Source organism: Bubalus kerabau, chromosome 18 (genome assembly GCF_029407905.1).
Source record: "Bubalus kerabau isolate K-KA32 ecotype Philippines breed swamp buffalo chromosome 18, PCC_UOA_SB_1v2, whole genome shotgun sequence".
Lineage (NCBI taxonomy): Eukaryota > Metazoa > Chordata > Mammalia > Artiodactyla > Bovidae > Bubalus > Bubalus kerabau.
Window position 1 is genome coordinate 61389033 of NC_073641.1, and position 15483 is coordinate 61404515.

Genomic DNA, 15483 nt, shown 5'->3' on the forward strand with positions numbered 1-15483 from the left:
GTGGTCAAGAATCTGCCTTCCAATTTAGGAGACCTGGGTTTGGTCCCTGGATTGGGAAGATCTGGAGAAGGAAAAGGCAACCCACTCTAGTATTCTTGCCTGGGAAATCCCATGGACAGAGGAGCCTGGCGGGCTATAGTTGATAGGGTTGCAAAAGAGTCAGACATGACATAGCAACTAAAACAACAACAAAATTATTATTGCATGACCTAAATTTTTGCCTGTGTTGCTTTGTACAAGGAATCTTCTTATGCATGTAGGATAAAGTGTATCAGAGATATGACTTCTTATCTTCTAAGACTCTTGTTGTTAGAGTAGTCTGATTCCCCAGAGAAGGTGCTTACACATTCTAGAGGATATAAACTCTATTGCTGGTATTCTAGAAACTCTCTTTTTATGTTTTACTTTGGTGATTTTCATGACTCCAACCATATATAATTACTGCATTGGCATCTAGTAATGGCATCCCATCAGACACGCTTGCGGAACAAGAAAAAATGTAACCCATCTCAGTGAAACCTGATTGTATTCTTTAGATTAATTTATAGGGGTTAGTGTTTTTTTTTTAATTTAAATTTATTTATTTTAATTGGAGGCTACTTACTTTACAATATTAAGTTTTAATTACTTAATTTCTGAAGAAGGTACTAATTTGAATCTCTGGGTGAAACACAAAATGGACTAATTTCCATTTCCTGTTGCTGACTTAGGGAGGATGGGCCCTTCTGCAGAACTGCCATCTGGGACTGGATTTCATGGATGAGCTAATGGATATAATTATAGAAACCGAGTTTGTACATGACTCGTTCCGCCTGTGGATGACAACCGAGGTTCACAAGCAGTTTCCCATCACACTCCTTCAGATGTCCATCAAATTTGCCAATGAGCCCCCCCAGGGCCTCCGGGCAGGACTGAAAAGAACATATGGTGGTGAGTCGAGAAATCCTTCCAAGTTTATACATGTTCTTATGCTTACATTGTTTTCTTTAAAGACATTATGGAAAAGGGATTAGATAGGATTAGTTATAGCAAGTGGTGCTATGATTTAACATGATGGTGAGGGCATAGCCATCTCTGTCCTGCTGCACGTGGAGTATCCTTGGCCGTGTTAGGGCCTCAGAGCTTCGGATTCCACCTTACGTTTTTCCTGTTTCCCTAGTATCGCTCTTCTTTGGCCTGTGCTAGTCGGTTTCCCACTTGGCTCAGTGGTAAAGAATCCTTCTGCCAATGCAGGAGACACGGGCTTGATGCCAGGGTTGGAAAGATCCCCTGGAGAAAGAAAAGGCAACCACTCCAGTATCCTTGCCTGGGAAATCCCATGAACATAGGAACCTGGTGGGCTACAGTCCATGGGGTCACAAAGAGTCAGACACAACTTAACTACTAAACAACCACAAACTTCTCTGCTAGACAGCTGCCCTTTTATGTTAAATCTAAAATGGATAATGTTGCTGTTTACGGTCTTCATGCTCCCTACCTAACTCAGGGCAGTAGCCTCTTCCAAGACGAGAAGCTGAATTAAAATTATGGCCTCTGCCTTCATCTCATGTATAAGGATGTCAGGATGTGAGCGAAGTTAGAAATCCCACCACAGCAACTGAATCAGACCCAAACACCCCTCCTGCCCCAACTGGAGCCAAGATTGTTCCCAATACATTCACTCCCTCTGTGTCACAGCTTCCTGTTTGAAGCTCACTGTCACAGAAAAAGCGTGAGCTTGGAGTTAAAAATCCTGCTTCTGGTCCTTCCTGAACAAATACCTTTATTCTCATGGGAGCTCATCACTCAAACAACCTGTGTTTCCGTTTTCTAGTATCTAAAATGGAGATAATAAAATGATAAATTTAAATTACAATAGTGTATTTAATAAAAATCAACATAGTTATTATATAGAAATTTGAGATTTTTTTTGGAGTTGCTAACAAGGCTCACATTTTTGCCAGTAGAGTAGATGTGGAATGATGATGACTGTAAAAACAGGTTGCAAATGAAAACATTTATAATTGTATATGTGACAAATGTATATCTGTATAATAATCATCATTACAATTTGGAGAATATACTCAGGTTGCAAAGGGCTTCTTTTTAATTTTATTATTTTTTATTATTCTTTTCAATTGAAGTATAGTTGCTGTACAATGTAAGTTACAAGTGTACAATATCATGATTCATAATTTCTAAAGGTTATATTCCATTTATAGTTATTATAATATACTGGCTATACTTTCTATATTATACAATATATCCTTCTTATTTTATATCTATTGGTTTGTGCTACTCAATAGCAATGGGCTACGGTATACACTATTCTAATTGATATTAAATTGTTAATAGAGTATATCGAAGTCTTTGCAGCCTTTGTCTTTGCAGTCTCTGTAGTAATAATAATAATGTCTGTTATTAGTCGTCTTTGCAGTCTTTGCAGTCTCTTTGTAGTAATAATAATAATAATGTCTGTTATTAGTCATCATTGTAGTAATAGTAGCAGTATTTATTTTGCTACCATTTTTAGCCCCACTTTTTTCTTATGTTGGTAAGAACTTTATCCATGTGAGTGAGACCCCACTCCCCTCAAATCTCTGTGCATATTTTTCAGAGAAATGCCCTCTGGGTACCCAAAAGTTAAATTATAACTTCCATGTGACTTTGATAAAGATGATTCAAGATAAGTGAATTTTAATATCAGGAGTTTACAGCAATCATTAATAACTCGTAAAAGTGGTAGAAAATAAAGGTGTTTGAGAGATGATAGTTTTTCCTCACCTGACCTCAACAGGGGTGAGCCAGGACCTGCTGGATGTGAGCGCTGTGGCCCAGTGGAAGCCCATGCTGTATGCCGTGGCTTTCCTGCACTCAACGGTCCAGGAGAGGCGCAAGTTCGGGCCCCTGGGTTGGAACATCCCCTACGAATTTAACCAAGCCGATTTTAATGCCACAGTGCAGTTCATCCAGAACCACTTAGATGACATGGATCTCAAAAAGGTACCTTGGGCACACTGCTTTTTGCCTTGGGTGATTTGGGGCTTGGATCCTTGAGCTAACATGAGCTCCTCCCCCACCGCCCCCCCCCCCCCCCCCCACCACCCAGCATGGGCTAAATCCTGTAAGAGTGATGATTTTCTGTGCTGGCAAAGTCATCTTCTTTAAGGCATAGCAACTTGGGTCACAATAACCTGTTAATTTCAGGGAAAAAATGAACACATTTTCATGATCTTTTTATTTCTCCAAGGCAAGTTGACATTACAAGTAAGACAACCTAACAGGATCTATTGGAGGGAGGGAGCAATGGATGAAGAAGCTTGTTTTTTAAAATCCTAAAACCAGTCCATCCTAAAGGAGATCAGTCTTGGGTGTTCATTGGAAGGACTAATGTTGAAGCTGAAACTCCAATACTTTGGCCACCTGATGCAAAGAGCTGACTCATTGGAAGAGACCCTGATGCTGGGAAAGATTGAGGGCAGGAGAATAAGGGGACGACAGAAGATGAGATGGTTGGATGGCATCACCGACTTGATGGACATGGGTTTGGGTGGACTCAGGGAGTTGGTGATGGACAGGGAGGCCTGGCATGCTGCGGTTCATGGGGTCACAAAGAGTCAGACATGACTGAGCGACTGAACTGAACTGAAAACACAAAAAATTTAGAGTCTAGATGACTTTTTAAAATTGAAATATAATTGGTTTAAAATGTTGTGTTAGTTTCTGCTGTACAATGGAGTGAATCAGCCATGTACATAAATGTATCCCCTCTCTCTTATACCTTTCCCTTACCCCACTCCAATCCTACCCCTCTAGGTCATCACAGAGCACCGAGCTGAGCTCCTTGAGCTATTCACCAGCTTCCCACTAGCTCTCTATTTTATATGTTATAGTGTATGTATGAGGCTTCCCTGTGGCTCAGATGATAGTCTACCTGCAATGCAGGAGATCTGGGTTCAATCCCTGGGTTGGGAAGATCCCCTGGAGGAGGGCATGGCAATCCACTCCAGTATTCTTGCCTGGAGGATCCCATAGACAGAGAAGCCTGGTGGGCTACAGTCCATGGGGTAGCATAGAGTTGGACATGACTGAGTGACTAACACACACACAGTGGATATATGTCAATCCCAATTTCCCAATTTGCCCACCCTTCCATTTTCCCGTTATGTCCACATGCCCATTCTTTATGTCTGCATCTCTATTCCTGCCTTGGAAAAAGGTTCATCTGTACCATTTTTCTAGAGTCCACATAAATGTCTTAACATTTGATATCTGTTTCTCTGGCTTGGTTCACTCTGTATGACAGACTTTAGATCCACCCACATCTCTACAGATGACCTTATTTTGTTCCTTTTAGTGGCTGAGTAATATTCCATTGTGCATACATACTGCTTCTTTATCCACATACTCTTGAATGTGTGCTTTTTAAGAAATAGCCTCAATATTCTTAAAAAATAAGCATTTTTTCCTGTTGAAATCAAAGTGAAGAAATACATGAATGCACCACCAAGAGAATCTATTTCAAATCATGAACATGAGCTTTGAGTTCCCCTCATGCTTGCCTATTTAATTTTCTTTCTGCACTTTTTAATTACTGAGGAGTGAATGAAGAATGCACGAGTGGATGACATTGATGAGAATGCATACATAGGTGTTACCTGGCAGGGAAAATGGGGCTGAGGCAGTCATCAGTTCTGCCTCATCATTCTCTAACTTTTCCCAGGGTGTCTCCTGGACCACTGTCCGCTACATGATAGGAGAGATTCAGTATGGAGGCAGAGTCACCGATGACTATGACAAGAGACTATTGAACACACTTGCTAAAGTTTGGTTCAGTGAAAATATGTTTGGACCGGATTTCAGCTTTTACCAAGGCTACAATATTCCAAAATGCAGCACAGTGGATAACTATCTTCAGTATATCCAGGTTGGTCATCTTCAGAATTTTATGCATAGAGCAAATATCTGTAGCCAGATGATTTTTTGTTGTATTTATTTATACTTCATACTTCTTTGAAAAGAAATCTTAATGGTGGTACATATTGAATGTGGAAGGTTCTGAGTCCCAGAGATGTTATCCTCGTATGTTTATATTCGTCTAGTGACTAAGCTGTTTATTTGTTCTGAATGTCTGTTTTGTATCAGTTCTCTGCTTCCCTTTTCTCTCTCTCTCTCTTTGTCCACGTGGACTCTTAGTTCCCTGACCAGGGACAACAAGAACTCATGCCCCTTGCAGTGGAATCATGGAGTTTTAACCACTGGACCTCCAGGGAAGTCCCACTTTCCTTCTCTTTTAATGCCTCAGTGAGGAATATTCTTTGGAGAGATGACAGATTGGGAAGATTTAGATCCAAATGCTCTTTTGTGTAGGGCATTATACTCGATGCCCTATACTCAATCTTGTTTTGTGTTTCAAAGCATTTACCTTATTCCATGAATCTGTTTCTTAATCCTGACCTAATGGACAGCATATGCATATTCTCAGAAACACACTCTATAAGAGGTTCCTCTAAGACTGAGTTTCTCAGCTTCGGCACCATTGACATTTGGAACTGAATACATTTTGCAGGGGTGGGGGACAGTCCTATGTAGAACGGCTAACATCACCCTTGTCCTCTACCCACAAGATGTCAGTTTCACTTCCTACCCCATTATAACAACCTTAAATGTCTCCAGACTGCTAAATATCCCTGGCAGGAAAATCACTTCCAACTTTAAAGTCTTGCCCAAGAAGGAATAAGATTTTGCCAGGAAATCGGGGGGAAAAACTTGATTTGTGCTTCCAAGTAACTACATTTTCTGTCTCTGAATCTGGAATTCATTAGATCATTATTTAGTGATCTCCTTTGCCTCTCAGATTTATCTCAGGGTGAACCAACTAAAGCAAAACAGCCTCAAAGAGCTAAATTTATTAGTATATTTAGAGGTTCTGTGATATATACATGTAATGAGTTACCATATATCACCAGCCCTACACTTTTATTAATTCAAATCTACAAATATATTTGTCTTAACTGTATTATATGTGTCTTTAAATCATTTGCACTGAAGAGGAGAAGTGTATACGAAGGTACAAATTTGGGTATGCCTGCACATATATTTATTTATACACATCTCATTTTATAAGAATTTGGGTTCGCTCATAAGAGGGCATTAAGTAAAAAGGAGTAAAATAATGGACTAGAAGGGAGGAAAAACATGAATAAAGTTAAGTATACAATTCTCACATAGAAGTATATGTCAAATTGTAGGTAAATTTTCTTTTGTTCAAGTAGCTGGGGTAGTATTTATCTGCTAGTTCTGCTGTTCTGCTTCTTAAGGGCTTCCCGGGTAGCTCAGCTGGTAAAGAATCTGCCTGTAATGCAGGAGACCCTGGTTAGATTCCTGGGTTGGGAAGATCCCCTGGAAAAGGGATAGGCTAGCCACTCCAATATTCTTAGGCTTCCCTGGTGGCTCAGCTGATAAAGAATCTGCCTGCAATGGGGGTAGACCTGGGTTCCATCCTTGGGTTGGAAAGATCCCCTGGAGAAGGAATGGCTACCCACTGCAGTATCTGGCCTGGAGAATTCCATGGACTGGATAGTCAGACACGACTGAGTGGCTTTCACTTTTCTGCTTCTTACTGTGTCTTGCTGTATGTTTTTCTAACTTTGTTGCTCTTTTAATATTTCTCACTTTTCCTAGTCTCTCTCCTCCTTGGAAGAGTACATTTCCCACCTCTGGTTTTATCAGGCCATAATTGCTAAAACTGTCATTTTTAGTAACAATTAGTTATACACCCGCAGAAGGCAATGGCAACCCCCTCCAGGACTCTTGCTTGGAAAATCCCATGGACGGAGGAGCCTGGAAGGCTGCAGTCCATGGGGTCAATGAGGGTCAGACACGACTGAGCGACTTCACTTTCACTTTTCACTTTCATACATTGGAGAAGGAAATGGCAACCCACTCCAGTGTTCTTGCCTGGAGAATCCCAGGGGCGGCGGAGCCTGGTGGGCCGCCATCTATGGGGTCGCAAAGAGTCGGACACGACTGAAGTGACTTAGCAGCAGCAGCAGTTATATACCATTTATTTAAACAATTGGTTTGAATTAGATGGGACCTTCAAGAAACAAAATACCATTCCATAGTTCCCTTTCTATTTTATAAATGTATTATAAAATAAGATAGCATCTCTGAATCAATTTGCTTGAAGTGCAGACATTAAAAGAACCATGGGCTTATTATGTTAACTTTCTTTTCAGGACAACTTTTGATTCTATTTTTAAAAAATATATTTATTTATTTATTCGGCCACACTGGGTCTTAGGTTTGGCGTGCTAGATCTTTGTGGCAGCATTCAGAATCTTCCGTTGCAGCGCCTGGTCTCAGGAGTGTAGCACACGGGCTTCGTAGTTGTGGCTCATGGGCTTAGTTGCCCTGAGGTGTGTGGGATCTCAGTTCTCTGACCAGGGATTGAGCCCACGTCCCCTGCATTGGAAGGCAGATTCTTAACTACTGGACTGCCAGGGAAGTCCCACTTTTGTTTCTTTCCTAGAGAAATTATTGAGATGGTAGCCTGCCACAAGTAAGACATATCATGGAAATGCTTATCCTAATAAAATCGTGTCTATTTGCTAAGATGTGTAATTTAACTGGTGCTTGTGTCAGCAAGTCTCTGCTCACCGGCGGGTATTTGTCGTTCAGAGCTTGCCCACCTACGACAGTCCCGAGGTGTTCGGGCTGCACCCCAACGCCGACATCACCTACCAGAGCAAGCTGGCCAAGGACGTGCTGGACACCATCCTGGGCATCCAGCCCAAAGACAGCTCTGGCGGAGGGGATGAGACCCGAGAGGCCGTGGTGGCCCGGCTGGCTGATGACATGCTGGAGAAGCTGCCCCCGGACTATGGTGCTTTTGAAGTGAGTTGATGGCATCCTGACAGAATAGCTGTGGGTGTGTGTGGTTGGTTGGTTGTGGGGGTGGTGAGGAAGCAGTGCTACGCTAAGTCACTCAGTTGTGTCTGACTCTGCGACCCATGGACTGTAGCCTGCCAGGCTCCTCTGTCAATGGGAATTCTCCAGGAAAGAATACTGGAGTTGGTTGCTAGTTCCTTCTCCAGGGCATCTTTTTGACCCAGGGACGGAGCCCACATCTTTGCATCTCCTGCTTTGGCAGGTGGATTCTTTACCGCTGTGCCACCTGGGAAGACTGAGGAAGAAGGCAGGAGGGCAAAAATAATTTTTCTGAAATTAAAGAAATTATTTAAAAACTTCACTTCTTGAAGAAGCAGTAAAAGAAGTATTTGAACCTATTGATGTAATCATTTCAAAATACAAATAATAAACCTGATGAGAGAGTTAATCTTCATAGTTAAATTATAAGTGTGTACTGATGGGTTAGGATTATTTTTCTAGAATGTCTCCTGGAGGCACTTCACACTGTCATTTGTTCAAAGGAAAATGATGTATTCTTAGAGTAAAGCATCGATTATTTTACAAAAATAATTCAGGCCTTCTTAATTTCAGGAAGTCTATAGTTATATCATTAACTCTGCAGCTTCTTCATCACATGGGTTTTGGGAAAACTGATTTATCTTTTTTTAAAATTAATGTATTTTATTTAACTGTGCTGGGTCTTAGTTGTGGCATGCAAGATGTGAGAGCTCGTTCCCTGACCTGGGTCCCCTGCATTGGAAGGGTGGAGTCTTAGCCACTGGACCACCAGGGAAGTCCCCCCAATTTGTCCTTTTAATATCAAGTAACTTCTAAGTGAAACTGACAGTTATGAAGGTTAATTTTTTTGACATTTTAGCATGTATTGTGGAAAGATTTACCCTGAAAACATGTTTAAATCTTTGCTAAAAGCAAAAGTAAGTGGCTTACTTTCCTTGTAGTCTTAAGAGATTACTTGGACTAACCTTGTGACATTTCTGTCATAGAAGCACCAAGTTGCTTTATATATTGCCCTTTCCACCTGGTTTTCAGAAGGAATTCTGCATTTTGTTTCTTTAGCATCCTATTATTTTCCATGTAGCAGGCCATTTTGGCTGCTAGTTTTTCACTATAGACTGAACTCAAAGAACTCTCACCAGGGGAATCATTTCCCCTGGAAGAAACTCTGATCACTTGGTTGGAGAAAATCAATACTGTAACCAGCTTTCATAAGCGCCTTTCATTATAGCATCAGGAAAGCAGTCATTCATGTCTAGGAGTGGCTGAAATATTTATAAAGCAACGAAAGTGCCTAAAATATATTAAGCGAGGTGGTAGTCACACAGACGTGTCTGACTCTTTGCGACCCCATGGATTGTAGCCTGCCAGGCTCCTCTGTCCATGGGAGTCTCCAGGCAAGAATACTGGAGTGGGTTGCCATTTCCTTTCATAAATAAACGTGGTGGTATGTATGCAGTTTAGAAGAGTCACCTTCGTTTTGCTAAATTTGCTTGCTGCTGCTGCTGCTAAGTCACTTCAGTCGTGTCCGACTCTGTGCGACCCCATAGATGGCAGCCCACCAGGCTCTGCCGTCCCTGGGATACTCCAGGCAAGAACACTGGAGTGGGTTGCCATTGCCTTCTCCATTGTGTGAAAGTGAAAAGTGAAAGTCAAGTCGCTCAGTCGCGTCTGACTTGTAGCGACCCCATGGACTGCAGCCTACCAGCCTCCTCCATCCATGGGATTTTCTAGGCAAGAGTACTGGAGTGGCTTGCCATTACTGATAGAACAATTAAGCCTGGCATGATATCTGATCCACAAAAGACTCTGAATAAATACTTGCAAGACAGAAATGAATGGGTGAGTGGATGGATAAATGCTTTGATGGAAAAAATAAAAAGCTTTAAAAGCAGAAATCTAGCTTTTTGAGACAACCTTCAGAATTGTTGCATATGCATACACATCTGCTTGTGTGTGTCCATGTGTGTATTTCAAGTCTTAGATTGGCAGTGAGTGAATGTTTCCCAGTAACTGCAGTTGTTGTTTGGAAGACTGTGTGTTCGTGGACATGGACTTTATATTCTTCTGTGAATTAATGGCTGCCTGTCTTCTCTCACCTGGGATGAAAAATCAGCTGGTCCTCTAACAGATATTTCTTTTATTTTTTCTCTGTTTTCTGACAGTAAAAAAAAGAAAAAGCTTACTATTTATGGAATTGTAAAGTTTAGGGCCCTTTCAGAAGCCCTAGAATACCACGTATACAATATAACATTGTGTGTATGCTCAGTTCTGTCTGACTCTTTGTGAGCCCATGGACTGTAGCCCATCAGGCTCCTCGGTCCATGTAATTCTCCAGGCAAGAATACTGGAGAGAGTTGCCATTTGCCTCTCCAGGGGATCTTCTTGACCCAGGGATCAAACCTGCGTCTCTTGTTTGGCAGTGAATTCTTTACCACTGAGCCACCAGGGATAGTGAAAAGTAAAAGTGTTAGTTGCTGAGTGTTTGACTCTTTTCCAGCCCATGGACTCTATGGGTCCTGGGCTCCTCTGGACACCAGGCTCCTTTGTCTAAGGAATTCTCCAGGCAAGAATACTGGAGTGGGTAGCCATTCCCTTCTGCAGGAGATCTTCCCAACCTAGGGATCAAACCCAGGTATCCTACATTGCAGGCAGGTTCTTTACCATCTGAGCCACTAGGGAAGCCCTATATAGAACATTCAGTTCAGTTCAGTTCAGTCGCTCAGTCGTGTCCGACTCTTGGCGACCCCATGAATCGCAGCACGCCAGGCTTCTCTGTCCATCACCAACTCCCAGAGTTCACTCAGACTCACGTCCATCGAGCCAGTGATGCCATCCAGCCATCTCATCCTCTGTCGTCACCTTCTCCTCTTGCCCCCAATCCCTCCCAGCATCAGGGTCTTTTCCAATGAGTCAACTCTTTGCATGAGGTGGCCAAAGTACTGGAGTTTCAGCTTTAGCATCATTCCTTCCAAAGAACACCCAGGGCTGATCTCCTTCAGAATGGACTGGTTGGAGCCTCCTTGCAGTCCAAGGGACTCTCAAGAGTCTTCTCCAACACCACAGTTCAAAAGCATCAATTCTTTGGCACTCAGCCTTCTTCAAAGTCCAACTCTCACATCCATATATGACCACAGGAAAAATCATAGCCTTGTCTAGACGGACCTTTGCTGGCAAAGTAATGTCTCTGCTTTTGAATATGCTATCTAGGTTGGTCATAACTTTCCCTCCAAGGAGTAAGCGTCTTTTAATTTCATGGCTGCAGTCACCATCTGCAGTGATTTTGGAGCTCAGAAAAATAAAGTCTGACACTGTTTCCACTGTTTCCCCATCTATTTCCCATAAAGTGATGGGACCGGATACCATGATCTTCGTTTTCAGAACGTTGAGCTTTAAGCCAACTTTTTCACTCTCCACTTTCACTTTCATCAAGAGGCTTTTTAGTTCCTCTTCACTTTCTGCCATAAGGGTGGTGTCATCTGCATATCTGAGGTTATTGATATTTCTCCCGGCAATCTTGATTCCAGCTTTGACTGTGTGGATCACAATAAACTGTGGAAAATTCTGAAAGAGATGGGAATACCAGACCACCTGACCTGCCTCTTGAGAAATCTGTATGCAGGTCAGGAAGCAACAGTTAGAACTGGACATGGAACAACAGACTGGTTCCAAATAGGAAAAGGAGTATGTCAAGGCTGTATATTGTCACCCTGCTTATTTAACTTATATAGAACATTAGTAGCTGTCAAATAATTTTTCATGTGCTAATGTCTCCATGGCAGGTGAAGGAGAGGCTGCAGATGATGGGGCCATTCCAGCCAATGAACATTTTCCTCAGACAGGAGATAGACAGGATGCAGAGGGTACTCACCCTGGTCCGAAGCACCCTGACCGAGCTGAAACTTGCCATTGATGGCACCATCATCATGAGTGAAAATCTACGAGATGCTCTGAATTGCATGTTTGATGCCAGGATTCCTGCTCATTGGAAGAAAGTATGTTTAAGTCAGCTCTTATCCTGCCTAATCACTTTATTGTTGTGAATAATTGTAATTGGCAAGTGAAAGCATGTACAGATAATGTGCTTAAGAGTGTTCTTTTGCTTAGGGACTAATCCTCTTAGATCCCTGTATTTTTAGATTGTAGGTAGGGAAGAAAATGATTTAGCGTGTCCCACATCTCAGGTTCTCTGCTAGGCAATTTGTATGCACTGTTTCATGTAAATCTTACAAATTATTACCCATATTTTACAGATGAGGAACTTAGGTTAGGGGAGATTAAATGTTTTCCCAGATCTGTGATGTTAGTTTTATAGAAGGGGATGTTCCTAGACACACACACACACGTCAAAAGTCACTCCAAAGAGAAATCATCTTCCTTGCTTTTTCTGTAAATATTTGACTATATATCTCTCAAGGTAGCAAGATAATAATTTAACAGTATTCTACTGATTGCATATTATTAATTGTGCTAAATGACGGATGTGGGCTTTTAAACATTTTTTAATGTAAATATAGTTGATTTAACACCACGTTGTGTTAATTTCTGATGTACAGCAAGGTGGCTCAGTTATATATGTGCATTCCATTTTATGTTCTTTCCATTACGGCCCATCACAGGATGCTGAATCTAGTTCCCTGTGCTGCACAGTTGCACCTTACTCTTTATCCACTTTATATATAATAGTTTGATCTGCTAATCTCAGTCTCCCAATCCTTTCCTCCCCCACCTCCTTCCTTGGTAGCCACAATTTCTTTTCTCTGTGTCTGTGAGTCTGTTTTTCTCTTTCTTAGATGTGTTCATTTGTCATATTTTAGATTACACACATAAGTGGTAGCGTATGGTATTTGTTTTTCTCTTTCTGACTTTCTTCATTTAGTGTGATAATCTCTAGGTCCAACCATGTTGCCGCAAATGGCATTATTTCATTCTTCTTACTTTATTCTCATTTTTGAAGCTTTTAATTTTGTATTGGAGAATAGCCAGTTGACCATGTTGTGGTAGTTTCAGATGAACAGCAAAGGGACTCAGACATGCAAATACATGTATCCATTCTCCCGCAAACTCCCCTCCCCTCCAGGCTGAGTAATATTCCACTTTGTATGGAATATGTATGTATGTATATATACACCAGGATGTGGGTTTTTAAAAAATTTCTTTTCCATCATGGTTTGCCACAGGATGATGAATGTAGTTCCCTGTACAGGGCCTTATACAGTAGGGCCCTGTTGCTTACCCATTCTATGTGTAATAGTATGATAAATAGATGTGGTTTGAAGAGATGTTTTTCTACTTGGAGAAGTAAAATGAGAACCTGAGTGTCCTTGTCGAGGAGTTGGCTGATCGTGGCGCTGAGGGTGCTGAGTGTGCGGTGGGAGGACTTGGGAGACGGCAAGGTGGGGGTTATCCAAGGTGGGCAACTTACAGAGATGAGATTGGGTCCTGGGTGAGTGGAACTTTTGGAGGTGAGTCAGGTAAATGAGATGGTGGGACAGGATGGGGCTAGAACTGATAATCTCTCAGGAGAGACTCCTTTAGTGCTGAGCTTCTGATACCTCACCCAGGGCTTTGGCAGATTCCAAGGCAATGGGACAGAAAGCAGTATATGGTAAATGGGGGGGTGCTTGTCTACTGTCTTCTCATCTTATTTGATTAACCACCATCCCATCCATCCCTCTGGACACACAGCTTAGAAACTCAGAATCAGCTTTGACCAGGTCCCTTTCTCTCCTCCTCTGCAAAAAATTCATTGCCTAGGCCAGAGAGTTTTCTGTATGCATCGACTCTGCTCATTGCTAGTGACCTACCTGGTCCCTGGCCATGGCGGGCTCATTCCCCACTAGACCAGCTCACCCAGCTTGGTCAGCACCTGCAGTTCTGGAACAGGGATCCTTGCCAGAAGATACCCCTTCATTAATGGGTCCCTGTGCCTTCAGATCAAATGTTGTATAAAGACATCTCTTTCAGTTAACACACCTATAACGATACGATGGAATGAGTTACCTCATTTTACACTTTGTTGTTGTTTGGTCACTAAGTTGAGTCTAACTCTTAGAGACCCCATGGACTACAGCATGCCAAGATTCCCTGTCCTTGACCCTCTCCTGGAGTTTGCCCACACTCATGTCCATTGAGTTGGTCATTCCATCCAACCATCTCATCCTCTGTCATCCCTGTCTCCTCCTGCCCTCAATCTTTCCCAGCATCAGGGTCTTTTCCAGTGAGTCACCTCTTCGCATCAGGTGGCTAAAGTATTGGAGCTTCAGCTTCAGCATCAGTCCTTCCAATGAATATTCAGGGTTGATTTCCTTTAGGATTGACTGGTTTGAGCTCCTTGCTATCCAAGGGACTCTAAGAATCTCTTAAAAAAAAATTTTGGCCATGCCACACTGGATGTGGGATATTAGTTCCTTGACTAGGGATTAACCCCTGGACTTCCAGGGAAGTCCCACTTCCTGGAACTTAAAATCCTTTTATACAGCACCTTTTTCTACTCAACTTATTAACAGTCTTTGGGAATCCCAGTGTCTCTTGTAAAATAGGCATATCAATTCTCAAGCTAGTTGAAATTCAAGTGTTTTATCTATTCAGGTTGATCACCACATTTATTCACACATAAAATAGTGCAGTTACAGTGAAATGTTATAAAATATGATTTGGAGATACCTTCTAGTGTGACTGCTGATAACGTTGATGACATTTCCATGCCTGTTGTAATAACATAAGTTCCACATGTGAATTCAGGCAGAACGTTACAGGCAGTGAATGCAATCAATTTGTTGGTGGTAAGGAGACCTGTGTTTGCATTTTTATTCCCTTCATCAGAGAATATAAAAATGCCTTCTAAGAGGCAGAAACTTCAGAAAATAAATGTTGTTTGCCCCATAAAAAATAAGTGGAGAAAGGCTTCTACATTTGTCATTCACAGAATATAAAGTGCTGTTAAGGCCATAAGCACATTTACATAAATAGAAATTCTGTTTTATAATGTATCTGTTGAAAATATAGCCTAAGGAAAAATAGCTGAAGCCTGTTAAATTTAATTCAATTAATTGTTTTAATTGCTTTATGACAGAATTGATCATAACTATATTCATATGTGGAAGGAGATTTTATTGACAGCAGATGTCTTGAACAGCATGCCAAGCTGGGTTAATCTGGAATTCACATGAAGATTAGTTGATTCTAACATACTTCATATTGTTAAAAAGGAAGAATAATTTGACATCTTAAATGTCAGAACCCTACGGAAATTTATGCCTTCAGATCAGATCAGTCTCTCAGTCCTGTCTGACTCTTGGCGACCCCATGAATCGCAGCACGCCAGGCCTCCCTGTCCATCACCAACTCCCGGAGTTCACTCAGACTCACATCCATCGAGTCAGTGATGCCATCCAGCCATCTCATCCTCTGTCGTTCCCTTCTCCTCTTGCCCCCTATGCCTCCCAGCATCAGTCTTTTCCAATGAGTCAACTCTTCACATGAGGTGGCCAAAGTACTGGAGTTTCAGCTTTAGCATCATTCCTTCCAAAGAAATCCCAGGGCTGATCTCCTTCAGCATGGACTGGTTGGATC

At 41.8% G+C, this 15483-nt stretch overlaps 1 protein-coding gene across 1 annotated transcript in view; it reads left to right on the plus strand.

Moving 5' to 3' along the window:
* Nucleotides 1-15483, plus strand: part of DNAH5 (dynein axonemal heavy chain 5) — a 270204-nt gene that overhangs the window by 237751 nt on the left and 16970 nt on the right. Inside the window, exons 72-76 of the mRNA XM_055554828.1 lie at nt 711-930; nt 2777-2982; nt 4703-4906; nt 7663-7878; nt 11691-11903. Of these exons, the coding sequence (XP_055410803.1) occupies nt 711-930; nt 2777-2982; nt 4703-4906; nt 7663-7878; nt 11691-11903 (1059 nt within the window). The remainder of the gene's footprint in view (nt 1-710; nt 931-2776; nt 2983-4702; nt 4907-7662; nt 7879-11690; nt 11904-15483) is intronic.